The sequence below is a fragment of the Protopterus annectens genome, chromosome 2.part1 (assembly GCF_019279795.1).
Source record: "Protopterus annectens isolate FY-2018-M chromosome 2.part1, PAN1.0, whole genome shotgun sequence".
NCBI classification, from domain to species: Eukaryota; Metazoa; Chordata; order Ceratodontiformes; family Protopteridae; genus Protopterus; species Protopterus annectens.
In genome coordinates this window covers 335,357,253-335,383,841 of record NC_056729.1, presented here as the reverse complement: position 1 = coordinate 335,383,841, position 26,589 = coordinate 335,357,253, and the positions used below count along the sequence as shown (strand labels likewise).

Genomic DNA, 26,589 nt, shown 5'->3' with positions numbered 1-26,589 from the left:
GGATTGGCCTGAGAATTTTTATTGGGCTAGTGTAGATGTCAAGTCCCTTTATACAAATATCAAGAATAAATGGGGCTTGGAAGCCATCAGTATTATGATGGGGGAAGGACCACGTACTGACTTTATCATCAGACTATTGGAATATTCACTTACACATAACTGTTTTCGTTTTGGAAACCAGCATTTTCTGTTGAAGGAAGGCACAGCGATGGGGCTTCATTTGCACCCGCATATGCCATCCTATTCATGAATCACTTTGAAATGAATTATATTTGAAACACAGAGTTTTATAAGCGGAAGGTCATCTTATATAAAAGATATATTGATGATTTAATATTCATTTGTAAAGGTGATATTCAAGAGTTACAGGATTTTGTGCATACAGTTCACATATAGCATCAGTAGGGGGAGTATGCAGTATTTAGATTTAGAATTTTATTTAACTGAGAAGGGCCAGATAGGTTGTTGTCCTTACACCAAGGCTGTTGCAGTTAATAACTTTCTTAGAGCAGATAGCATGCATGCTCCACACTTACTGTCTTCCTTGCCATATGGGGTATTTTTGAGGATAGCTAACAATACTTCTGAATGGGCTGTGTTATGAAATGGAGAAAGTTGACCAGAAACCCTTAAGTACAGACCCTGAAATTTTGAGTAGAGCTAAAAACAAAGTATTAAATAAATTTGGTTTGGCACATAATGTTAGAAGTGGACAAAGAATTACTGGAATGGGGAAAGGTAACAGATGGAAAAGTGAAGGGGAATTAGACAAGTTGTTTTTTGTGAATAAATATTCTCTGTTTTCTGAAATCCTTAAAGAATTAGTGTGGAGATTTTCGCCTATAATAATCAATGATGTCAAAGTTAGGGACATTTTTCCGGATAGAGTTACCTTTTCCTACAGTAGGTTTAAGAATCTTAGAGAATTATTGTCCACGGGTACATTGGTAGAGAAGAAGCGTCAAATAGGCAGTTTCCCCTGTGGTAAGTGTAGGGTTTGTAATAGAATAAAGAATTTAGATGGACTAACAATAAATAACAAAGCCTACAGGGCCAAACATTATTACAACTGTGATACCAGAGGGGTCATATAGGTTCATAGGTTCATACTAGGCTATCTGCCCTAGGGCATTTATACGCCTAGCCAGAGTGTGTTTGGCTTTCGCCACCCATTTTAAATGAATTTTGCTATGCCCTTTTTCGAGGTTAGTATACTGTGCCTCTGTCTAACAGTGACACAGAAGTGATACCCGGGGTAAACCTACGATCTCCCATCCACTCATCAAGATTCCTCTTGAAGAGAGTCAATGAGGGACTCTGCCTAACCTGGACTGGGATTTTATTCCAGAGTGAAGGGAGCCTCTGGGTTATGAATCTGTCCCTCCAGCATGTCCTATTTATTTCAGTGCTGAGGTTCAAGTCTCTCGAGCACGTAGCTCGATGGGATTTGGATTTTCTGAGGTGCAGCATGTCCATTAATTCCGGGTTGGACATGGCTTTATACGTCAGGCACAGATCGCCTCTGAGCAGGCGGTATGCCACTGAGTAGAGCTGGAGTTTCTTTAACCGGGCAGCATATGGCATCTGTTTGAGCCATTTGATCCTCTTGGTGAGGTACTTTTGGGGTCTTTCCAGTTGCTGCAGGTGTCTGGTAAGGTACATCCCAAAAGGGGCATTGTACTCAATTATGGGCTGATGAGGGTTGAGTAAAACAGGCACGATGACCTCCCCTCATCTAGATGTGAATCCCTTCATGATTAGGTGGGCTATATAAAATGTTTTTCTAACCACTTTGGCCACGTGGTTTTCAAATGAGAGATTGCTATCAACTTTGGTCCCCAGGTCCCTAATTACTTCTTCCGTACTTAATGGATTACCACCTATGTGGTAATTTGTGGGCACTTTGTTTTTGCCAAAGGGGGTGACTATACACTTTTTGGCGTTTAGCTTGAGGCCATGGCTCTGGCACCAGTTGTCTGTTTCTATGAGGCCCTTTTGTACGATGCTTGTGTCGGCTGGAGAGTCGATTATGGCGCCTAGTTTGCAGTCATCTGCGAACTTGGTCAGCCACAGTCCCTCCGTGTTGGCCTGTACCTCCAAGAAATATATACCGAACAAGAGAGGTCCCAGGACTGAGCCTTGTGGGACGCCACTTGTAACTGGTTTGGAGTCTGACATGGCTCCAGCAATTCTAACCATGTGGGTTCTGTCCTTGAGCCACTTTGCAACCCATCTAGTGACATAGGGGTTTATATTTAAGCTGGTGAGCTTATCTATAATGCCCGAGTGGGGTATTATATCGAAGGCTTTTGCGAGGTCCAGGTAGAACTGGGTAGGATCCAGTGTCTGCAGGTCCCCAATATCTTTATTTATGAGGTCCATGATGATCCTTTCCATAGCTTTGCAGACCAAGCCAGTCAGGCTTATGGGGGATAGTTTCCAAGATCCGTTGAGGCACCACCTTTGTGGAGAGGGACCACTGTTGCTGTACGCCACTCTTTGGGTAAATATCCTGAAGTAAGACTGAGATTGAACAGTAGTTTTAAGTTTGGGTTTAGCTCTTCTTGGAGTTCATGTAGGGCACAGCCCGGGACACCGTCTGGTCCCATTGATGCTGTGTTTTTTGCTTTGGAGAGGGCGGCTCTTACCTGATCATCTGAGATGTCAAGGGGGCAGCACTCTACTGGGATAGATATTTGCCCTTTTGGTGGGGGGGGGGGGGGTTTGCGCTGAACCTGTCAGCTAGGATGTTGGCAATGTCTGTGGGCTTGGTGTATTTTTTGTCATTTTGGACTAATTCTGAGCATATCTGGGAATTCCCACCCAGGTTCCTAACATAACTAAAGAAAGCCTTGTCCTGTGCAATTTTTCTCTCGAAGCTGGCCTTAGACGATTTTATGAGTGCCCGTAGGTTTTTGTTAATACTGATCAGAGATGCCTTCCCTTTTTGGGATTTTGCTCTATCATGTAGTAGCTTCCTCCTTCTATTGTATAGTTTGTTCATGGCTGGGGTCCACCAGACAGGACGCCTGCCTTTGGAGGACTGGGTCTTGGTTTTATTTGGGATTGCATAATCCATGCATTCCTGAAGGTGTTCATAGAATGCGTTTATAAAGGATTCTGCGGTCTGGGCGACATTTTCCACAGGCCCGGGGGCTTTGAAGGATTCCACCTCGGTTTTGAGGAGTGTGAAATTTGCTTTAGAGAAGTTTTTCACTGTGGTTTTCTAGGCAGGGGGTGGGGTCGGGATGTGAATATCCAGTGAGATTACTTTATGGTCTGATCTTACCAGTGAGGGATACACTTCTGGTCTGGAGCATAGAGCCCCCATGTTGGTGATGATCAGGTCCAGTATGTTTTCCCCTCTTGTGGGAGTGGTAACAAGTTGTTCCATAGCATTTGAGTTTATAAATTCTAGGAACCTTTGGGCTAGGGTGTTGGAGCTAGAGTAATGCTCCCAGTCTATGTTTGGGTAGTTGAAGTTGCCCAATATAATGGTGTTTGGAGAGACCTTCATATTTTCCAGTGTTCTCAGGAAGGCCGAGTGGGGTTCCTGGGTTTGGATGGGTGGTCTGTAGCAGGTTATAAACTGGAAGGCAGTTTTACCCACTGTTAGTTGCACATGGACAGTCTCTGATGCTTCGTGCTGTGTCACCAACCTGGAGGTGTGGGTATCTTTGACGAATGTTGATACTCCCCCTCCTTTTTTGGTTGGGTCCAAGTTTTGGGGCCGAAAAGCATTGTATGAAGTATAACCTGGTAGTGCTGGGGTGCTCTCGGGAGCCTTGAACCAGGCTTCTGTTACTGCACAGATATTGATGTTCTCCATGCTAAGGAGAGTTTCGAGTGTGTGCATCTTGAGGTTTAGACTTCTGGCATTGAGTAGCATTACTCTTAGTTTCTTATCCCTTGTGATACCTATGGAGGTGGGTTTGTCTTTTTAGCCTTGCCTAAAAAAGGCACTATGGGGGTGGCAAGAGCCTTTGCCAACATCCGAAAGCCCAGGGGTGACAGGTGCAAGCCGTCCCTAGCGAAGCATCGTGGCTTGTCGAGCATGTCATCCCAGGCTGACAGGCATTGGATCCCCTTTGAATGACACCAATACTTAAGCCAATTGTTGAAATTGATCACCTTGTCTTCATATTGTGGCATCATTCTTGGTGAGGGTAAGATGCTACTCAAGGTCAGAGTCATACCGGCCTGGGCTACATGCTCAGAGAGCTCCTCTATGTCTCTTTTCATGTAGTCCAGGGAGGTATGTCTCAGGTCATTCACACCAGCATGGACAATGACTGAGTCATATTTATACTTACCTTGGAGTGACCTGAATGTTTGTGTTATGTGGTGGATCCTAGCGCCCAACAGGCAGCTCACCATGACCTTCTCCTTGTTCAGCCTGGTGAGCAGGACGTCAGTGTGCCTGACGATAGTCACCTATTACAAGTGTATCAGGTGTGTTGTTTGGCCTTAAGGGCTGTGACTGTTCAGCACACTGGCTTTGTGATCTATGTGTTGCACGTGTTTTGTTTTGGGGTAGTGGTTGCTTGGGTGTCTGCTTTGGAGGTCTCTGCTGCTTAGGCAGATTTTTATTTAGAGCCTCCGAGTATGTTTTTGTGTGTTTATGTGTTTGGTTTGCTGTCGTGGTAGGTTTATGTGAGACTGGAATTGTAGTGAGTGTGGTTTCCTTCTCCTACTGACTGGTTTCGCCAGTACTGAGTTGAGAGATCTTAGGCTCCAGTTTGGCTATATGGTTGCATCTCTCACATGTGTTGGAATTTGTTGGGAGGAGGAGAGGGTTGTCTGTGTACATGAGGCAGTTGTAACATTGCCTCAAGATTCCCAGATTCACCAGCTGGACTGGAGAGGAGATTGACAACTGACCTTTGGACATGCTAGAACAGTATTGGGAATTCCTTTATAATTGAAAAAAAGGGCCAATGGGGAAAGTACAGTTTTGTACCTACCATAAATGTAGATGTTCGAGTGCTAATACAGCTGCAGTCATAACAGATGGGTTTTCCTGCCGTCAGGCGGGTCCGCGGTCGGCCGAATTCCAAAGTCTAGGTCCGGCGTCGGATGTCGTCGCTTCTTCCCTGACGTCAGAGCGACAGGGGTATAAAAGAACCAGCCGACACCATTTTCTTCAGTTTTTCTTGCCCCAGATGTCAGGTGCCCCCAGAAGGAAGGCAATACATAAATTTATGTAATAATGCAATGCAATATAATCAAAAAACAGAAGTTGCAAGCAAATACACCATAAAAGAATACCCCAATCAGGTTGTATGAGGAGGTGTTAGCCATTAGGCCTGTCCCAAGAGGGGAAGGAGGGAGGGAAACCTGGACTGCAGCTGTATTAGCACTCGAACATCTACATTTATGGTAGGTACAAAACTGTACTATGTTCATCGTGCATACAGCTGCAGTCATAACAGATGGGTAGAATACCAAAGCTAAAAAGGGGTGGTAGGCACTAGGTGGAACTAGGAGGAGCCAGGATGCCCTGCAAGACTGCAGTGGCAAAGCCTGCTCTAGATTTGGAGTATAATGGTAGGTGATAGTGCTTGGAGAAAGTATGTACAGAACTCCAAGTGGCAGCTTCCAAAATATCTTTGGTAGGAACCCCCCTGAGGAAGGCTGCAGAGGTGGCTGTGGCCCTTGTGGAGTGAGACCTGATGCCTGCAGGTACAGTTTTACCATGAAAAGAGTAACAAAAGCGTATGCAGTGGGCTATCCATTTTGAGATTGTCTGTTTGGAAATAGGCTTCCCTTGAGCTCTGGTAGCATAGGACACAAAGAGTTGCTCTGATTTTCTGAAAGGCTTTGTTCTGTCCAAATAATAACGTAGCTGTCTATGAATGTCCAAGGAATGTAGTAGTCTCTCACCTTTGTTTTGAGGATTGGGGTAAAAGGTAAGTAAGTGGATAGCCTGATTCAAGGCTACCCTGGATACTACCTTTGGCATAAAGGAAGGGTTGGTTCGCAAGGATACTCTGTCCTGATGGAAAATGATGAAAGGCTGCACAGCCATGAGGGCTTGTAGTTCCGAAACCCTGCGAGTTGAGGTAATAGCCAGCTGGAAGGCTGTTTTCCAGGACAAATATTGCAGTTCTGTTGAGGCAGCTGGCTCAAAGGGAGGCAAAGCAAGTTTTTCTAGAATGAAATTGAGGTCCCAAGCAGGTACTGGTTGTTTCCTTGGGGGTTTTATATTCTTAGCCCCTCTGAGGAACTGTCTTAAGAGGGGGTGAGAGAATAAAGGAGGATCAGTGTTGTATTCTGCAGAAATGGCTGAGGCATGGATTTTGATGGAGGAGAATGAAAGTCCTCTGCTTAGTAGCTCAGCTAGGTACTGTAATATTTGAGGTAAATTCAGTATTCCAGGGTTCTGGCCCTTTTTCTCATTCCAAGCACATAACCGTTTCCATTTTGCGGAGTAGGCTTTTCTAGTAGAAGGTCTTCTGGCCTCCAAAATGACATCCTGCACCTCCTTGGAGAGTAGGGTCTGTTGTGATTTTAAGGAATCTTCCATGCGGCTAGATTGAGTGTTTTCAGCTGACTGTGAAGAGTTTTGAAGTTGTGCTGAGTCAGCAGAAGAGGCATTAGAGGCAGGATCCATAGTGGGGAATGCGTCAGGCTCCTCAGGAGTGGGTACCAGTGTTGTCTTGGCCAGTCTGGAGCAATGAGAATCATCTTTGGTCTGTCTGCTCTGGTTTTACTAGAACTTTGGGCAGCAGAGGAAGAGGTGGAAAGGCATAAACTGTCATTGTTGTCCAACTGAAAGAGAGTGCGTCAACTTTCCAGGCCTGTGGATGAAAGATCCTTGAGCAGAATTTTGCCAGTTGGTGATGTCTGTGGGAGGCAAAGAGATCTATGTCTGGCCTTCCCCATGCTTGAATTATCTTTAAAAAAACTTGAGGATGCAACTTCCATTCGTGTGGGTCTGTCATATGTCTGCTTAGGTTGTCTGCCAGTGTGTTTTCCTTGCCTGGCAGGAGCTGTGCTTGAAGCTCGATTTGCAATTCCAGAGCCATGTTCCAAAGAGACATGTCTAGCCTGCATAGGGGATATGAATGGGTTCCTCCCTGTTTGTTTATGTACCACATGACTGTGGTGTTGTCTGTCCTTATCAATAGCTGGCCTGGATGCAGCAGGTCTTTGAAAGCTGTAATAGCATTTATTACCGCTAGCATTTCCTTTTGATTGATGTGTAGGTGCTTTTCTTTTTGGGACCATTTGCCCTGAATGCACCGATCTGTCATGTGCACCCCCAGGCGTAATCCGAGGCGTCTGTTGTGATGACTTGATTTGCTTGAGGCTTGCAGAATGGTAGACCTGTGTTTCTTTGGCATGCTTGAGCCAACCACAGAAATTCCTTTTGCAGACATGGAATCAGTGGTATTATTGTCTCTAAACTGTGGCTGTGTTGAGACCATAGGTTTTTTAGGTACCATTGAAGTTTCCTCATATGCAGAAGTTTCCTCATATGCAGCTTTGCACATGGGATTAGTAGGATGCAAGATGCCATGAATCCCAGAGCCTGCAGGATTTTCCTTGCAGTCAGCCTGGTGAAAGTTGCCAGTTTTCTTAAGTATTGAGTTAGTTGCCCTTGTTTCTCTGTCATGAGGTAGGCCATCTGGGTGTTTGTATCCAAGCTGGCACCCAGGAAAAGTATTGTTTGAGAGGGTATTAGTCTTGACTTGACTGTGTATCCGAGAGATTTCAACAACATTATTACACACGCCAGGTGTTTTAGAAGTATGTGCTTGCTCTCCGCTTGGATCAGGCAGTCGTCCAGGTATGGGTATATTTGTATCCCTTGAAGTCTGCAGAAGGCAATTACTGATGCCAGGCATTTCGTGAACACTCTGGGCGCAGTAGATAAGCCAAAGGGCAATGCAGAGAATTGATAATGGGTTGAACCTGCAAGAAATCTGAGGTATCTTCTGCAATCTTGTCTGATTGGGACATGCAGGTATGCCTCCTTGAGGTCCAATGTTACCAGCCAAGACTCCTTGCCCAGCATGGGAAGAAGCTGCTGTAATGTGAGCATCTTGAATTTTGGCACGAGTAAAAATGTGTTTAGGATGGATAGGTCCAAAATAGGTCTCCAATCTTTTCCCTTTCTTGGCACCAGGAATAGTCTGGAATAAAAACCTTGACCCTGTTCTTGTGCAGGTACCTCTTGAATAGCTTTCATGTCCATGAGATCTGAAATCTGTTTTTGTGCCTCTGCCCTTTGATTGTGTGGCAGGTTTGGCATGCCTCTCATTTTTGGAAGGGTGTGAAAGTGGAATCTGTAGCCTCTGTCTATAATGTCCAGAATCCATTTGTCTTTTGTGACAATATGCCAATTTTTTGAAAATAATGCCAGTTTTCCGCCTAACGGTGCTGCCATTTGAGCCTTGCTTGGCATGCAAAGGGGAAAGTCATTGGTTCTGCTTTCTGAATGGCTGTGAGCTATCCTCACCACCTCTTTGTGTAGGTGCTTGCCATTGTCTGCCTCTAAACGATCCTTGAGATTGCCCTCTACCCCTCGGGCGCCTGTATCTACCTCTTTGGGGTCTGTCCATGGCGGGAAAGGACCAATTTTTGGAAGGCCAATTTCTACTGAAACGTGGAGGTTGTACCTGTAGGAAATCTTTCACTGTTTGCATTGATTTTGCCTTTTCCTCTATTTTCTTTAATACCTCCTCAGCTTTAACACCAAATAATACATCTTTTGGCAGAGGTGCATCCAGTAATTTAGCTTTAACATGATCTGGTAAAGTTTGCTCTTTGAGCCAAGCATGTCTACGTATGACTGATCCTGTAACAGCAGCTCTACATGAGGCCTCTAAAGCATCAAAACCACATTGTAAGGTATGTTTACCCACTTGTTCTGCACTATGTAACCAATCCTGCAACTCCTTCAAGTCTGGTTGTTCAGGTTGTGACATTTTGCTTCTCAACTGTGATAACAGAAACTGTTGGTACTTTAACATATGGAACTGACAGTTTAATGCCCTCATGGTTAAGGTGGCCGAAACATATGGAACTGACAGTTTAATGCCCTCATGGTTAAGGTGGCCGAGGTGTATACCTTCTTCCCCCACCTTTCTAAAGCTCTGGAATCTCTCTCTGAAGGTAATGGATTTTTAGCAGTGGAGGCCTTAATTCCCTTGGGACCCTGTGAAATAGTTTCTGGGTCAGCCACATGGCTTTTGTATAGAAATTGGTGTGAATCAGGAACCTGGTAATACCTGTCAGGCTTGACTGGAGCTGGAGGTAAAGAACATGGGTTAAGGCAGGCCTCCGAATACACATCTAGTATGTCTAAGACGGGAGGTATAGCCAGAGGCCTGTGCTGAGGGAGCAAGAGGAAATCCCTAAGCATTTTCTTGGAGTCTGAGTACTCTTGGCCTTCCCAGTGGAAGTGTTCCCTCAAGGTATGTAAGGTTTCCCCAAAAGAGTAATCCTCAGGGGGGGAGACAGAGGGAATGGACTCCTCTGCATCAGAATCTTCAAAAGGGGAGTAAGAATATTCCTGGTCTTCAGAATGTTCTGAAATAATGGAGGCCTGGTCCGAGGAAGGGGATTCTTCCTCCACTCTGGGCCTTTTGTCCGGAGGGGGTTGAGAACCCCTGATAAGAGTAATCAAATCCTCAGCCATTTTGAGCATCTGCTTTTTAGGCATGGGGCCTTGAGAGGGGCCCTGTGGGGCTTGTCTTTTAGTATGCATGGCTGCTTTAGACTTAGTGAAAGCCTTGATGGAAAAAGAAGAGGAAGGCCTGAAGACACCTTGAGAAGTGGCAGGCCTGTCTAAATTCTGAGTTTCACTGCCAAGAGTGGCTTCGGTATCTGTAGTCGGGGTGTGGGCCGAAGAGCCTGCGACCTCGGGTACTGAAGACACCGCGAAAGAAGTGTCATCGGTAGTCAGGGGCTGCGTAGGCGCCTCACTGAGAACCGGACCACCTGTAGTCGGCTTTGGCGTGTCGCGGACCTCGTATGTCGGTCCTTATTTTTGCGTCTTTTACTTAAAACTGGAGTCGGAGTATCCGACGACATAATGTAATTAAACTTTTTGCCAAAATAGTGTTGGGCGAACTCCGCCCGACGCTTAATAGTGCGTCTGTTGAATGTAGCACAAAAACGACAGGCCGAGACGTCGTGGTCTGGGCCTAAGCAAGGAATGCAGAGGGAATGAAAATCCTTATGCGGTATTTGCTTCCCACATGAAATGCAATTATTAACTTTGTCTGACATCGGTCTGAGGCAAGAAAAGTTTCCCCAACGGGGTACTTAGCTTTCAAGAAGACTTCAGTTGAAAAATATTTGTAATCTCAGGAGCTGGCCGACCGGCACTTGCGAACTGCTTCTGCTTTGGGCACCGCGCGGCAAGAAAGACTGAAGAAAATGGAGTCGGCTGGTTCTTTTATACCCCTGTTGCTCTGACGTCAGGGAAGAAGCGACGACATCCGACGCCGGACCTAGACTTTGGTATTCGGCCGACCGAGGACCCGCCTGACGGCAGGAAAACCCATCTGTTATGACTGCAGCTGTATGCACGATGAACATCAAGGTACTCAAGGGGAGTTTGTGAGGGTGTAGTGCTTTTAATTTTTTAATGCTGACTTATATAATTGCTTTAGTGAGCAAGTGCCAGGCTTTAGAGTAGGAATAGGGTGTTTATTATGAGAACTAGATCAGTTCTAAGGGAAAAAAGAGCAGACTTTGTGGAGCCGAGAATGGTTTAAACCCAATTAAGTGGAGCTGCCCGATGCTGTGCTATGCGCAAAATCGCGCAAAGCCACGCCAAAGCGGGTTTTATACAGGGGGACGTGAAAGAGCTAGAAATTGGCCCAAAATGGCCACTAGATTACCAGATTCTTGTGCTGGGAACACTCCTCCAGGGATAGATAGGCTGCTCTAAGCTCCCCACTGCCACTGGTGAACAAAGAAGCCTCCCTCTATCCAAGAAAGGAAATGGGCAACACAGGAACTTTCCAAAAGTCCAGAATACAGCAAAGCCTGTATTTGGACTACTCTAGGTCAGGAAAGACGGGAAACAAGGATAATTTTTTTGTTTTTTTTCTTTTTTGCAACAAACAGCAGGACAATGCAATAAATATGTAACACAGGCTAGCGCACTTGAGTGTGTAGCCTCAACAGTTAAATGCAACAAACAGGACAAACTTTAAAAGTGCAGGTGCAAAAACAACTTTAAACAGTTTAAAACAGTTCAAGAAGCAGAAATACTTGCAGTTTAGCTAGATTGGACATCTTGGGATGTGGATGTTCTATAATAAAGTGGTACACTGGTCAAACTAAAAGGGCTGTGAAGAAGAGGGTTATGAAACATCTTAGTGATATAAGGCAGGAAGGAGAGTACAGTTGCTCAACATTTTTGCACATTTCATGATGGCACTGATTCTTCCCTTTTTTCAGTGCGTTAGCCAAGCCTTATTTTTGTCAGGGTGAAAATTTTGTAGATAAACTGGTTCAACTGGAAACTAAAAGCATTATCAATTATGGCACTTTATATCCTAAGGGACTAAATTTATACATCAATTTGAATGTCAGATAAACTTCTTTAAAATAATCATTATATTACATCAGAATACATATATTTTCAGGAGTTGGTCATGTATTTTGTAATCATTTATCTGTATTAGTATATGTTTACATTGATACAAGTCTTTAGGAAGTACTTATGTAGCAAGTAAGAAGTATATTTCATAATTATTATATATTATGTACTTTCTTGTTGAAATGTCTTTTATGTATTTATATACATCCAATATTGTGCAAGAGATGTAAAACTGAGGCAGGGAATCTTATGCATACACTGATGATTTGAACAAATTGATTGATTGTTTGATTAATTAGGAATGTGCAATAGATTATTCAATTATGCGGTGTATAAAGTTTAAGCTGTTTGAGTGCAATAATATTCCTTGAAGGTGAAAGCTGAGGTACCAGATGCACCAGTAAAGTCTTTTTCTATCATTTCTGGTGTGGAGTGTGTTTTTTTCTGTGATACCTTCTTGCTTCATGTTTGTTTGGAAATGGAGGACATAGTAGTCAGATGGGGACATACCTTCTTGAGGTCCTCCGACAAAGACTGCACCCAAGAGTTGGTGAGTTCCTTGATAAGATCTCTCTCTGGAAGTGGGTAAAGTGTGCCAAGAAATTTAATGCTCTCAGCGTAAAGGTGGCTGAGGCATACACTCACTTCCCATGCCTGTCCAAAGCCCAAGAGTCTTAAGCTCATTTTTAGTGACTGCCTACACCACGATGGCATCAACTGGGATGTCTTTATTCCTGAACGGACTGTCATTAGGGGACTAAGGTAATTATCCCTGTGTTTAAGGATGGGCTGCATGGTGTCTGGCTCCTTCCATGTCTGGCAGATGATCAGATCAATAAGCTTGCCCGCCGGTGGTGTCACCTAGGACGTAGATGGGCCCATCCAGATGGCCTCCAAGAACACTGACTCCTTACAGAAAAGGGGTTGGGATGACCAGCCATCCTTTTAAGTACTTCCAAAATATCCCCGAAGGAGATGTCGTCGGGTGGAGATCGGGGAGACCTTTCTCCTTCATCAAAGTCAGTGACCTCCATCAATGACTCCAGAGGGGAGTCTAGATGCTTCCTCTTGCACCGTCCCTTCTGATGAACCTTACTTACGGGACACTTAGGAGAGGACTCAGAAGACCGGGGCACCCCCTTGTTGAGGGTAGGGTCTGGAAGCTCTCCTAGAGGGGCTGACTATTGACAAGATGGATGGTAGCAAAGGTCTGATCAGAAGACGACTGGTTAGGGCCCGGGTATCACGGGCCGCATCTTGCGGTTTGGAGAAAACTCTCTCTGCCACCTGGAAAGCAGACAAAAATGGGGAAGCCGATTCCCTCTCCATCGGAGAGAAGGATGTAGCTATTCTGGATCAGACACCTTTAGAAGGCACTGGGCCTGAACAGTCAAGGGCCAAAGCTCCCAAGGGCAGAGACAGCTCCGAAAAGGTTGTAGCTGAGACCAACCCCAAGGAGTCAGCACTGGCATCTTGGGTCCAGTACCCACTCCCCTCAGATTCGAAGAAAGGCAAATTCCATGATCCTACAATGGCCCACTTGGGAAAGCCAGAACCTGAAGTTCCAAAACAGGAGGTTGGATCATAAGAGGAAATTGGCACTTTTCTGGTAAAAAAAGATGCGGAGCCTGGGGCAGCTGACGGGGCACGCTTTTTTCACTCCTTAGCAGTGGGAGTTTGAGCTCCAAAGGTCAGCAAGAGACCTCTCAAAATAAAACTTATTTCATTGATCAGCAAGTCTGAGGGGTTGAAGTCTGTGCAGATGTCACACTCGACCTCCAAATACCCTGTCCCTAAGACAATACATGCACCTCTTGTGGACATCAGACTGGGAAACATTATGTCCACAAGAGGCACACCTTTTGAAACCTGTAGGTTTGTCAGAACCCATACGTTTATCAGACATACTGGAAGCAGGGTTAGTGCATGCGCACATACAGACACACAGACACAGTCAGACACACACTAGCACTAAAGAGGAGGCTGACTAACACTAAAGAGAAATCAAAAATACCAAGAAAGTTTTGTTTTTTTTTGAAGAGGAGAAAGAGAAGAGAAGGGGGTAGGGAAGCAACCCAAATGCCAGCAAAAACCTCTAATAAGAGGTAGCTAAAAAGGGAGGGGAGAAGTACAAAAAACTGACCTAACAAAAAAAAAAAAAAAAAAAAAAAATATATATATATATATATATATATATATATATATATATATATATATGTATATATAAATAGATATATATATATATATTTATTAAGAGAGAAATGAGAATAAAAGAGTAAAGAACAGAACTCACTGTAGAATAAACCCACAAAAATAGGAAAGTCACTTATCTCTACATTGAGGCTGGGGAATCGCATCTGAGTTGGAAGGCAGCAAACGATATTTGAGGGATTAGAGAAGGAGTAGGGCATTATGGAAGAGGGCAGAGCTTGAGGCTCGGATTGTAAATCTGGAGAAATGGCCGAGTCGGACCTGAGGTCGGATCCATAAACCCAGTAGTGTGGCATAATGAAATGGACAACATCAGATCCCAAAGTTATACAGCCCCTTAAGTCTACTTTCATGTTGTGGAAAAATAATGGAGAAAGTAATATTGGATAAGTTATTGTCAGAATGGAAAAGGTTGGGAGTTGAAACCATATATCAACATATATATGTTGAAAACAGAAATATAATCACCTGTAACGTGATGTTCTATAACAATACAAAAAGAGCTATGCATGAAAAATTGTTCCTTGGTCTAATTTATATAGCTTTAACTTCAGCATTTGACAGGGTCATACACAAAACACTGATCAATAAATTAGAACAGCCAGGTTTTGATTTACTCTTGATAAGTTGGATAGCTGAATAGATAACAAACAGTTCATGGCAAGTATCATACAACAACTGGACAAGTGACGTTCTTGGTTACAGTCAGGTTGTCCCACAGGGCTCTATTCTAGGCCCTTAGGAAATCATAAATTATGAAGTCATTGTTTGTTAATTACATTAGATGCAAACTTGAGTATGGAATAACAATAGGGAAACCTTATAAGAAAACAAGCAGGAGTAAACTGAAAAGTACAGCAGAAATATACTAAGGGCATCCATGGATGTGAAAATTTAAATTATAAAAGACTAAAATATTTGAACTTGTACAGTGTCTCTTACAGATGTCTAAGAGGACATATTATTCAGGTATATATGGCATTTAGAGACAACTACCTCTGGGAATGTTTGAGGTTATCAAAAAGTAGTAGGGAATCATTAGACAGCCTATGTAGATGACTCTAAAGGAATGAGAAGTGTACCAATTGGTTCTCTGAGCCAGCAGCTGATGCACGGAACAGACAACCAAATTACATCAAAGTACGTACTAGTTTAGATATTTTTAAGAACAGCCTAGACACTTATTATGGGAACAACTGTTTTGATATATTGGGAGGTTAGAAGGGCATTAATGGTGGTGCTGCGGTAGCATTGTCACCTCATAGCAAGACGTTGTCCCACTCGATTCTCAGCTAGAGCGTCTTCTGTGTGGAGGCATACGTGAATGGGGCATGCCTTTGTTGAAGGTTGTGTGTCAGGGCTGGTAACCCGGTACGTAAAAATCCACTACCAATCATTAGTGGACCGGAGTTCCGCTGTGGTGACCCCTAGCCGGGAAAAAAGCCGAAAGACACAAACAAACAAAAAAGGGCATTAATACCCATACTTGAAATATTTGTATGTATGCAAAAGTAATAGAATGGGAAGACGCATTTGAACTGCAGGCTAGAGACTAACTTCCATATCAGGGGTTGATATCAGAGTATAAGCAAAGATAAAGGGAAAGGAGAATCTAAAGAGAAAGACCTCCATTGGTTGAGTTTTTAGTTGAATCCAGAACACAAGCTGCTGTTCAAAAAGGGATCAGTAGGGCATATAAAATATTGCACGATAGTTATAGGAATCAATCAGAGGGGTCAGAAAAGATTGGGAAGACAGATTAGATAAGCAATTCACAAAGAAACAATGGAAGGACATATGTGCGGCTCCTATATATTTAAAATCTAGAAAATTTGGGAGTTTTGCTTGGAAGTGTTTGCATAGGTACTTTTATACTCCAAGCAGGCTTCAACAAATTTTTCCTCAGGTAGATGGCAAGCGTTGCAGGTGTGATGGTGAAGAAAGAGGCAGCTGCAGACTTCAAAGATTCCCTACATAGTTCCCTGTTAGAAATACTGGGTGAGAAAATGAGTTTTACTGAGGAAATTGTTTTTTTTGATCTGGGACACAGAATCTGAACTGCCTAGACAATGCAAGGACTTGTTAAGTTTAATTCATTTGGCTGTCAAAAAAAGCAGTTACTAGAAAATGGAAACCAGAGTCTAAACCAACCCTACTTGAAGCAGTGAATATCATAACAAAGTTAAAAGAACAGGAAAAGTGGGAGGTTTAGACAAGGGTAGGAGTAAATTACATTGAAAATTTAGAAATTGTGGGAACAATACATGCAGAAAATTGTTTTGCAGAAGAAATGAGGTTTAAAGGAAGGCAAGAACTGAACAATTTTTTGTAATGTTAAGATTATATTACATAGAAGAATGCATATGATATACAATGTTTCTAAATGAACTTGTTAATATGGTTTGTTTACTTTTACATAAATACAAGTTTGCCTACTTTACAAGTGATGACTCAATAAAAGTGTTTAAAAAACATTAAAGTAGGCCACAAGGTAGACCACTGTAGAACCCATGTTAAAGTTCCTAAACCATCCCCTTTTTGATTCAATAATAAGGAAGAGATAAAGGCCTACTGTCTTCATCCACTAAGAAGGAATGTAACCTAGAAAACAACAAAACAGTTCAAAGATCTAAGCTACAACTTGGAAGACGATTGCACCCTCTTTTCCAATCCCGCCCAAGGCTTTAGACTTGTGAAGTAGTAAAGTTATAGAGTACTGTGGTCTCTGGGACTAATAATGGACAAAAATACATGCTTAAAAAGGAGTCTGTAGATTTTATCTACCTCTTCAGAAGTCAAGGAAGCATATTCAGTTGCTTCTTGCAAGCAAAGAAGCATCTTTGTGCACAGTCATCACTGGGGGAGGGAGTGAATCAAGGTTCTTCTTCATTCTTTCCCAAATACGAACTAAAATGATTCTATGGAGTGGGAAGGGGGTAAATGCTAGTCCACAGACATTCATGAACCTGAAGTTTTCTCCACAGAGTGAGAGATTGAGTGAGAGAGTGTGAGAGAGTGAGTGGGTGAGTGGGTGAGTGGGTGAGTGGGTGAGTGGGTGAGTGGGTGAGTGGGTGAGTGGGTGAGTGGGTGAGTGGGTGAGTGGGTGAGTGGGTGAGTGGGTGAGTGAGTGTGTGCGCATTTGTTTGGGGGAGATGCAAACAAGAGATTTCAGCATCCTTATTCTTTACAGTAGTAAATGCTTCAGCATCCTTCATGTCTCCTTCCCAGGAAACATCAGGTGAGAAAAAAACTTTTCTCTTCCCAATTCTTGGCTGTAGTAACAGATGAGAAATGGAGGTAACAATGCTCAGGGACAAACCTAAAAATGGCAGCACAATGGCTGAGAGAGGCCTGTGCAGTGTGCTGTTGACATTGCTCCATGCTGCGCAGAAGTGCACTCCCTTACCTCTAAGGCTAGCTCCCTCCAAAAATAAGTCAAAGAAACTACTGTTTGACATGCACTGCCTGATCTGCACAGGCCCCACCAAAATAAGTCACACAAATAACTGATATCCACAACCTGATCTGCATATCTTGACAAGGGAAGGTCAAGTGGGGCCTCTTCCCAGTGGGCTAATGAACCCTGTTTGACCAAAAGGAGATGTAGAGAAGACTGTGACACTTGAAGTGCACCCCAAGAGCAGAAAAGTCACAACAAAGTTCTTCTGTTTTCCTTTGGGAATGTTGTCAGAGGTACAACTCTTAAGAGCAACTTCCATCAGCCAAGATGGTTCTGGGTCTTGGCTAAAAAAGGTTTGTCGACCAGTCCACTTATCAAACTGAAATACATAAAATAACATGAACCCAAGGTGCTGGACCCTCATCTTAGAGGAAGGCTTGCCTCAATGAAAGAGTGCTCTTTGTATTCTCAAAACTCTCCAAGGCAAGACAAACTCAGCAAAACTGTCTCCTGTGTGTTTTAGCCCTGCCAGGATCACACAACGGTCCCTCCTACTGATTCCTGCACTTGGAACACTTTACCACCACCATCCTATCAGACATATTAGACAGGCCTGGATGTTCTCCCTCTTGTGTCCTTAGGCTGGTTGAAATGCTAGCACTTGTAGCAGTTCCTAATGTCATGTGTTCTCCCCTATCAGTACATGCCATTCCATTACGAAGCCTGGCTTGTGATCTACTGGCAACACAATCATTTTGATGCTTACATTTTCTAAGCCTTGATCACGAGAACTTTTCCAGAACAAATGTGTGGTTCAACAGCTGAACTGTGTGGACAACAGAAAATAACTGGTGGTCACACAAGCTAAAACCAGTCTCTTTACATATAATATGTCAAGGCATGCAGGGACAGATGGCAAATTCTTCAATACAGCAGCAGCTGAAGAGGAAAAAAAATCGCTAGACTTAAGATGGAAGGACTGGATACCCAATCAAATACCTTTGAGGAGGACCCCAAACTTCAGATCCAATACTTACTAACATTTTATGCAATTAGTTTAGAATATACTTTATTCACTTAGCTTCCAGAAATTAATATTAAACAATACTGAACTTTGTGCTGAACTATAAAATAATACCATGTCTGAAACAGGAAATACATAAAGTAAAAGCTACTTGTCACATTTCACACTATTTGACTGCATCACACAATGAGTGGAAAATGCCAACATTCCTACCTTTCAGGTGTGTGCTGTTCTGAACAAAGTTGAACCAATGGTTTCCATCAGTGTTAGGGGGTGTTAGCAGGTCATCATCTTCATCCTTAAGATACTAAAGCAACAGTCAAGGACCATGAAACATTCAATCTGAACAAACTTTCTGGTACTTAAAAACAAAATAAAATAAAATACCATAGCAAACTTAAATTCTGAATGAAAGAATAGTTGTGTAAAATCTTACCATAACCATAGATGTCCTTTTCTTCCATGTTGCAGTATTCATAACCTTTGGGTTATCCTCTGCTTAGCTACCTGAACATCCGGCCTGTATACAAAAGCTTTAGTCAGTGCAAGGTATGTGGGCCGTATGGTGCGTGGGCCATAAAAGTGACATCTGTACGTACCTTTCCTCAGAAATGAATGGCCCAGTTGGACTCCAGTCCCAGGGAAAGCTGCACAAGTCCTGTGTCATCCAACAAGGCATTTTATTTTATATACAGATATATATACATTATATATATGTGTGTGTGTGTGTATATATATATATATATATATATATATATATATATATATATATATATATATATATAGACAGAATACTGCAACATGGAGGAGAAGGACATCTATGGTTATGGCTAAGATTTTACACTATTCTATGTCATTCTATTCCCATGTTGCAGTATTCATAAGCTTTGAGTGCATGCCAAAGCTCAAAGGGAAGAAGAGGGATTGATATGGAACTGTTTTCCAAGAATCCATGCAGGACTGCCCTAGCAAACCCTGCTCTAGACCTGTAAATATGGCCCAGTTTGTAGTGTTTGGTGAAGATATAGACAGATGTCCAGGTAGCTGCCTCTAGAATGGAAGCAGTGTCCAGCCCGTTGAAGAAGGCTCTAGATGAGGCCATGGCTCTAGTGGAGTGGGCTTTAATTTTTGATGTTAGAGGTTTGCCATGGTAGGTGTAACAAAAGGAGATGGCCCTGGAAATTCAAACAGAAACGGTCTGTTTTGTCACCGCTTTTCCCAGAGCTGTGGGGTGAAAGGAGAAAAATAATTGCTCTGATCTCCTAAGAGACCTGGTCTTGCCAAGGTAGAAGCTTGGTTGTCTGTGAACATCAAGGGAATGCAGCACTCTTTCACTGTCATTCTGGGGATGTGGAAAAATGTGTGGAGGTGAATACATTGATTCAGGGACAGCTCACTGACCGCCTTAGGTATGAAGGGCAGGTTGGTCCTTAGGGTCACTCATTCCTTCTGGAAGACTAGAAAAGGTGGGATGGCCATAAGGGCCTGGAGCTTTGACCCTCTCCTAGCTGATGTCAGGGCAACCAAAAGCAGCCTTCCAAGTGCAATATTTTAGAGAGGCTTTTGATGCTGGTTCAAAAGGAGCAACAGTGAGCTTCTATAAAACGTAGTTTAGGTCCCATGGGAGTGGAACTGTCCTCCGGGGGGCCTAAGGTGCAGTACTCCTTTAAGGAACAACTTCACTGGAAGTTGGGAGGCAAGAGGAGGGTCAAGAGGCAACAAGCCAAAATAGCAACTATGTGGGCCTTAACATAAGATTATGCCAGCCCTGCTTGCAACAATTCACACAGGTAGGACAGCACTAAAGGGACCTCTCCTTGAAATGGGTCTAGTAGTCTTTGAAGACACCAAATGGAGAATGTGTTCCATTGAGACACATAAGATCTCCTAGTATTGGATTTCTGGGCCTCCTGCAGGACATTAAAGGTGTCTGAAAGGGATCAAAATGTTATCACCCACAGGGTTAGGTTCAGAGATTCCAAGTGGGGCTGGATTACGGATCCCTTGTCCTGTGTGAGAAGGTCCACTCTGTGAGGTAACTTGTGATGATTGCCTCTGGCTAAATGCAGAAGGAGGGGGAACCAATGCTGCCTTGGCCAAAAGGGAGTCACCAACAAGATTTTTGGTTTGTTCTGCTGAATTTTCAGCAGGACTTTTTGTAAGAGTGGGAAGGGGGGAATGCATAGAGAAGCATCCCCTTCCATGAGATAGAAAAGGCATCCGCTGCCCTCACTAGGGGGCTGGCTACCCTGGTGCAAAAGAGTGGAAGCCGTCTGTTCAGAGGGGACACAAACAGATCTCTTTGTGGTGCACCCCACTTGTGGACTAAGTCCAGGAACACATCCCTGTGTAGGATCCATTCATGGGATTGTGACAAGGACCTGCTCAAGGTGTCTCCTGAGTGTTCTGAGCTGAGGGAATATAGACTGCCTGCAGGGTGACTCCATGTTGGGCCACCAGTTCCTCAGCCGAGTCCTCCTCAAGGGAGGCATATCCAAGAGGAGAATGCATCTGACAGCCATAAGAAAGGGAGTCCACTGAAGAGGAATCTGAAGAGTCCTCAGCTTCAAGAGGAAGAAGACCTTCAGTCTGAGGCCTAGGACTGATAACTGGTGGGACAGCCAAAGGGGAAGCAGGCAAAGAAGGCCTAAGGGCCATAAAGGCATTAAATAAACTTTGAGAGAAAGCTTGCCAATCAGGCAGGCTTTCTGAAGGAGGAAATACATGTTTTGTCTTTTGTTTCCTTTTTAAGGAAGAGGTACGCCTGGAGGACGTAGGGCTTAATGAGGGCCTAGGTTCAGACTATTCTAAAGCAGTGAAAGGACTGGTCTGGACTTCCATTGCAAGCAGAGGTTCCCCTTGTCGTCAGCGCCCAACGTCTGCAAAACCTCCATGGACGTGCTTTCAGCCCTAGGTTCTGTGGACTCCCGAACGGTACCAACTATACCTAACTCAGCTGGTTCCATACATTCCTCTAGGTGAATGTTGGCCAAAGGGGGAATGTTGGGTCTAGGAGGTGCAGTAGTAGGTTCAGTCCTGGAAACTTTGGCCTTCTTTTTTGGTGGCTTGACGGTCTGACCGGATGGCCCTTCCATCGGCAGAGCCAGACGTTTAAAATGCTGGTTTTCTAAGTAGATGTTTAGGGTGTGCAGACAGCTGTGAAGAGTCTTAGGAATGAAGGTCTGACAAATTGCACAGGTTTTATGGTTGTGGTTGGGCCCTAGGCAGAAAAGGCAGTGGTCATGGGTGACCTTATGGGGGATCTGATGTCTGCACCTATACTTTCCTTTCCTGGACAACATGAACCTAAGCAGGCATGCAGTGACCTAAAAGAGAAGAAAACGGCCCCAATGGGGTACTTATCTTAAATTCGAAGATCTGACGGCAGGAAGAGCTGATGTTCGACTGGTGGCAAAGAAGTTCTGAAGAAAGGTATGTGCGAACGTCACTTTTATAGCCCACGCACCCTACGGCCAATGTCAGACGTCCCACGTACCTTGCAGTGACTAAAACATTTGTATACTGCCAAACGTTCAGGTAGCTAAGCAAAGGATAACCCAAAGGCTATGAATACTGCAACATGGGAATAGAAGGACATCTGTAAAAACTAAGTGTGCCGATAAATTATATTTAAAAAGTGGTGCATTTCCATAACATCACTGCTGGAGAGTTATCAGAAAAAATAATGCACTGTAAGACAAAATGGACAAAATGGGGTAGTGACAGAATTAATTAATACCGTCTCTGTGACAAGACATCAACTCTTTTGTTGTCAATATACTTAACTGCTATCACAAGTGTGTGTTATCACTTGGATGCAAACATCATTAGATATGTAAAATTACAAAAAGAAAGGTGTTCTTGCAGAAGGGAATTTAGGAAGCTGCTCTACTCTCACACCCGCTATTTATATATATAGTGACACTGACATCACTGCATCTTAGAAAAAGGAGAAAAGTACAGTTGTGTACACTTACCATAAATGTAGATGTTCGAGTGTATTCACTGTTGCAGTCATTACATTTGGGTTATCTGCTTGCAGTAGCCCTCAATCAGCCTGATTAACAAAGTCTTGGGACCTGCGTCGGATGCTGCCCCGTCTTCCATGATGTCAGGGGTATAAAACATGCAGCTGACGCCATTACATCATTTTTTCTTGCCCCAGATGTCAAGTGCCCCCCTAATGGGAAGCAATTAAATCTATAATTACAAGGATATACCTCCAACAAAAAAGCAAATACACCAAAAAGCTTTTTGAGCACAGTAAGAGAGAGTAGAGGTATAGCTAAAAGAAGAAAGGGGGCTGGAGGGAGGGTAACCAGGACTGCAACAGCGAATACACTCAAACATCTACATGTATGGTAAGTTTACAGAACTTTACTATGTTCTTCGTGTTTCACTGTTGCAGTCATTACATTTGGGTAGATTCCCAAAGCTAACGTTGGGAGGAGGAATTTAAATAGAATTAGGACCAGCTATAAGACCCTGCAAGACTGCAGTGGCAAAGCCAGCTCTGGATTTAGAGAAAATGGGCAAATGATAATGCTTGCTGACAGTATGTACAGAACTCCAGGTAGCAGCTTCTAGCATGTTCCTGGTAGGAACACCCCTGAGAAAGGCTGTGGAGGTAGATGCAGCCCTGGCTGAATGGGGTCTGATGCCCTGTGGGATAGGTTTCCCATGGTGCTCATAGCAGAAATGAATGCAGTGGCCTAAGTTGTCTGTGCACATCTAAGGAGTGCAGTATCCGTTCCGCTTTGGGTTCTGTGGGTTAGGAAAGAAGGTAGGAAAATGAATGGACTGATTAAGAGCCACAGTGGATACCACCTTGGGCATGATGGAGGGAGTGGTTCTGAGGGACACCCTGTCCGCATGAAAGATGATGAATGGCTCCACTGCCATAAGGGCCTGTAATTCAGTTACCCTTCTTGCAGAAGTGATTGCTAAAAGAAAAGCGGTTTTCCAAGAAAGGAATTTTAAATCTGCAGTAGCAGCTGGTTCGAAAGGAGGAAAAGTGAGTTTCTCCAAGACAAAGTTAAGGTCCCACGCTGGAGTTGGAGCTCTCCTGGGTGGTCTTAAAAGTTTGGCCCCTCTGAGGAACTGCTTGAGCAGTGGGTGAGAGAAGAGGGGAGGCTCTGTGCTGTAATGAGCTGAAATGGCTGAGACATGAATTCTGATGGAGGAAAAGGACAAGCCCTTATGAAGCATCTCAGTCAAGTATTGTAGAATCTGAGGTAAACTGGTCACTGCTGTGCTCATCCCTTGAGACCGATTCCATGCACAAAATCTTTTCCATTTTGTAGCATAAGATTTTCTAGTACTAGGCCTCCTTGCCTCTAAAATGATATCCATCATTGATTTACTGAGGGATGGTAAAGGAGAGATTAGGTAATTAGCCAAGCTTCAGGGTTTGCAGCTGAGGGTGCAGAATCTGGTTCTCCTGCTGAGATAACAGGGAAGGAGTCTGAGGCAGGTGCCATGGGGCCAAGCGTGACACACTGTGCAAGAGGGGGTACCAGTGCTGGCGTGGCCAGTCTGGTGCAATTAAAATTGTTCTTGGCTTGTCCTGTTTGATCTTTAGCAGTACCTTGGAGAGCAGAGGCAGAGGAGGAAAGGCATAAACTGATAGGTTTTTCCAGCTGAAGGATAGAGCATCCACTTTCCAAGCTAGCTTGTCGGGAATCCTTGTGCAAATTTTTTCCAATTGATGGTTCTGGGGGGAGGCAAACAGGTCTATATCTGGGCTCCCCCACTTGCTTGTCAACATGTTGAAACTCCTTGGTTCCAGTTTCCACTCATGTGGATCCATGGGGTTTCTGCTTTGTCCGTCTGCCAGTGTATTTAGTTTTCCTGGCAGGAACTGAGCTTGTAGAGTCACTCGGTTGCTCATGACTAGTCTGCAGAGGGGGTAAGAATGTGTACCCCCCCTGCTTGTTTATGTACCACATGACAGTGGTGTTGTCCATCTTTACCATTAGTTGTTCTGGAAGAATGTGGTCCTTGAAGGCTGTCAGAGCATTCTGTACAGCTAACATTCCTTTTGATTTATGTGCAGGTGCATTTGACTTGGGTTCCATTTGTCCTGAATGCACTTCCCTGTCAGATGAACCCCCCCCCATGCATAGTCTGATGCGTCTGTTGTTAAGGTTTGGTTGGCAGGGGGTAGTGTGAATAGTAGTCCCCTGTTTTGGTGGCAGGCCTCTGCCCACCAAAGAAACTCTAGGCATAGGCAAGGTATGATAGGAATCATTGCTTCTAGATCCTGTGAATGTTGACACCATAAGCTTTTGAGATACCACTGTAGTCTCCTCATATGCAGCCTTGCATATGGAATTAGAAGAATGCAGGAGGCCATGAACCCCAAGGCTTGCAGTATTTGCCTTGCAGATAGCTGAGTTTTTGTGGCCACTTGTTTGAAGTAGGTTGCTCAAATGAATCCATTTCTCTGACATGAGGAAAAATCATCTGGGAAGTTGTATTCAAGCTTGCTCCCAGGAATATAATTTGTTGACAGGGTACCAGGTGTGATTTCTTTTTGTTTATGGTGTACCCCAGACAAGTCAGCACCCTTTGAACAAAGGCCAAATGATTCAATAGTATGTCCTGGCTTTCTGCCTGAATTAGACAATCATCCAGGTATGGGTATATTTGAATATTTCTTTGCCTGCAAAATGCAATGACTGGAGCTAGGCACTTTGGCTTATCTACTACGCCAGGGTATTCACAAAGGGCAGTGCAGAGAACTGATAGTGCATGTAGCCTGCTTGAATTGTAGGCATCTTCTGCAAGACTCCCTGATAGGGATGTGCAGGTATGCTTCTTTTAAGTCTAGTGTTGCCAACCATGCATCTTTGCCTAACATAGGAAGCAGCTGGTGAAGAGTCAGCATTTTGAATTTTGGAATCACCAGAAAGGAGTAGAAAGGTCCAAGATAGGACGCCATGTATTGCCTTTTCTGGGTACCAGGAAAAGTCTTGAATAGAAACCTTGTCCCTTTTCCTCTTCTGGTACCAACTGAATAGCCCCCATGCTTCAGAGAGACAGAACTTGATTTTGGGCCTCTGCCCACTGATTTGGGGGTAGATCTGGCCACCTGATTGGTGTTGGTAACGTATGAAAGTGAAATCTGTATCCTTGGGACACTACATTTAAAACCCATTTGTCCTGGGTAATGAGTTTCCAGTTTTTGGCCTGCAGACCAACCTTTCCGCCTAAAGGAGCATTCAATTGGGAATTGCTTGGAAGTTTTAAAAACAAGTAATTGAGACAGTTTTCCATAGGGGGGAGTCTTACTACTCCCAGATTTGGGTGCGGAAATCCCCCAGTGCTTAGTCTTGTGTGTCCCCTGGGACTGAAATCTGGGGTTTCTGCTGTGTCTGGGTTTGGCTTGAGAAGACCTGGAAGGTGCTGGAAAGGACTAATTCTTAGAGGGCCAATGCCTACTAAATCTAGGAGGTTGAACTTGCAAGAAATCTTTAACAGTTTGCATAGATTTAGCTTTATCTTCCATCTTTTTAAGAACGTCCTCAGCTTTGTTGCCAAACAGGCAGTCCTGATTTAAGGGAGCATCCAACAGTTTAGCTTTAACATGATTAGGCAAAGATTGCTCCTTAAGCCAAGCATGGCTTCTGAGCACAGACCCAGTAACAGCAGCCCTGCAAGAGGCCTCTAATGAATCAAATCCACATTGCAAAGTATGTTTACCAACCTGTTCAGCAGAATGTATTAAATCCTGCAATTCTTTATTTTCAGCGCAGTCAGGAATCAACATCATTTTCTGTTTAAGCAACCCAATAATATGTTGTTGATACTTTAACATATGAAACTGGCAGTTTAAAGCCCTAATGGCCAGGGTTGCAGAAGTGTAAACCTTCTTACCCCATCTATCCAGCTGTCCTAGAGTCTCTATCAGAAGGGGTAGGATTTTTAGCAGTAGAAGCCTTAATACCCTTGGGTCCCTGTGAAATAGTCTCTGGATCCGCAATAGGATTTTTAAAAAGAAACTTGTGTGAATTAGGAGTCCTGTAATATCTGTTAGGTTTTCTGGGAGCAGGAGGTAAAGAATCAGGGGTGAAACTAGATTACGAAAAGGCATCATCAACAATGTCTAGTACAGGAGGTATAGCTACAGGCCTTTGCTGAGGCAGGAGTAAGAAATCCCTAAGCCTCTTTTTTGAATCAGAGAAATCCTGGCTTTCCCAGTGGAAATGTTCCCTTAGAGTATGCAAGGTTTCACCAAAAGAAAAATCCTCTGGAGGGGAAGCAGAGGGAATAGTCCTCTGCATCAGAATCCTCATATGTAGACAAGAGCAAATCCAGACCATCAGAAGAATCAGAAAAGTCAGAATCCTGGTCAGAAGATTCATAAATAACTTCAGTCCTAGGTCTCTT

General features: G+C 43.8%; 1 protein-coding gene across 1 annotated transcript in view; it reads right to left on the bottom strand.

Moving 5' to 3' along the window:
* Positions 1 to 26,589, bottom strand: part of ANAPC4 (anaphase promoting complex subunit 4) — a 1,069,940-nt gene that overhangs the window by 333,858 nt on the left and 709,493 nt on the right. The window contains exon 20 of the mRNA XM_044062163.1: positions 18,412 to 18,505. Coding sequence (XP_043918098.1) covers positions 18,412 to 18,505 — 94 coding nt within the window. The remainder of the gene's footprint in view (positions 1 to 18,411; positions 18,506 to 26,589) is intronic.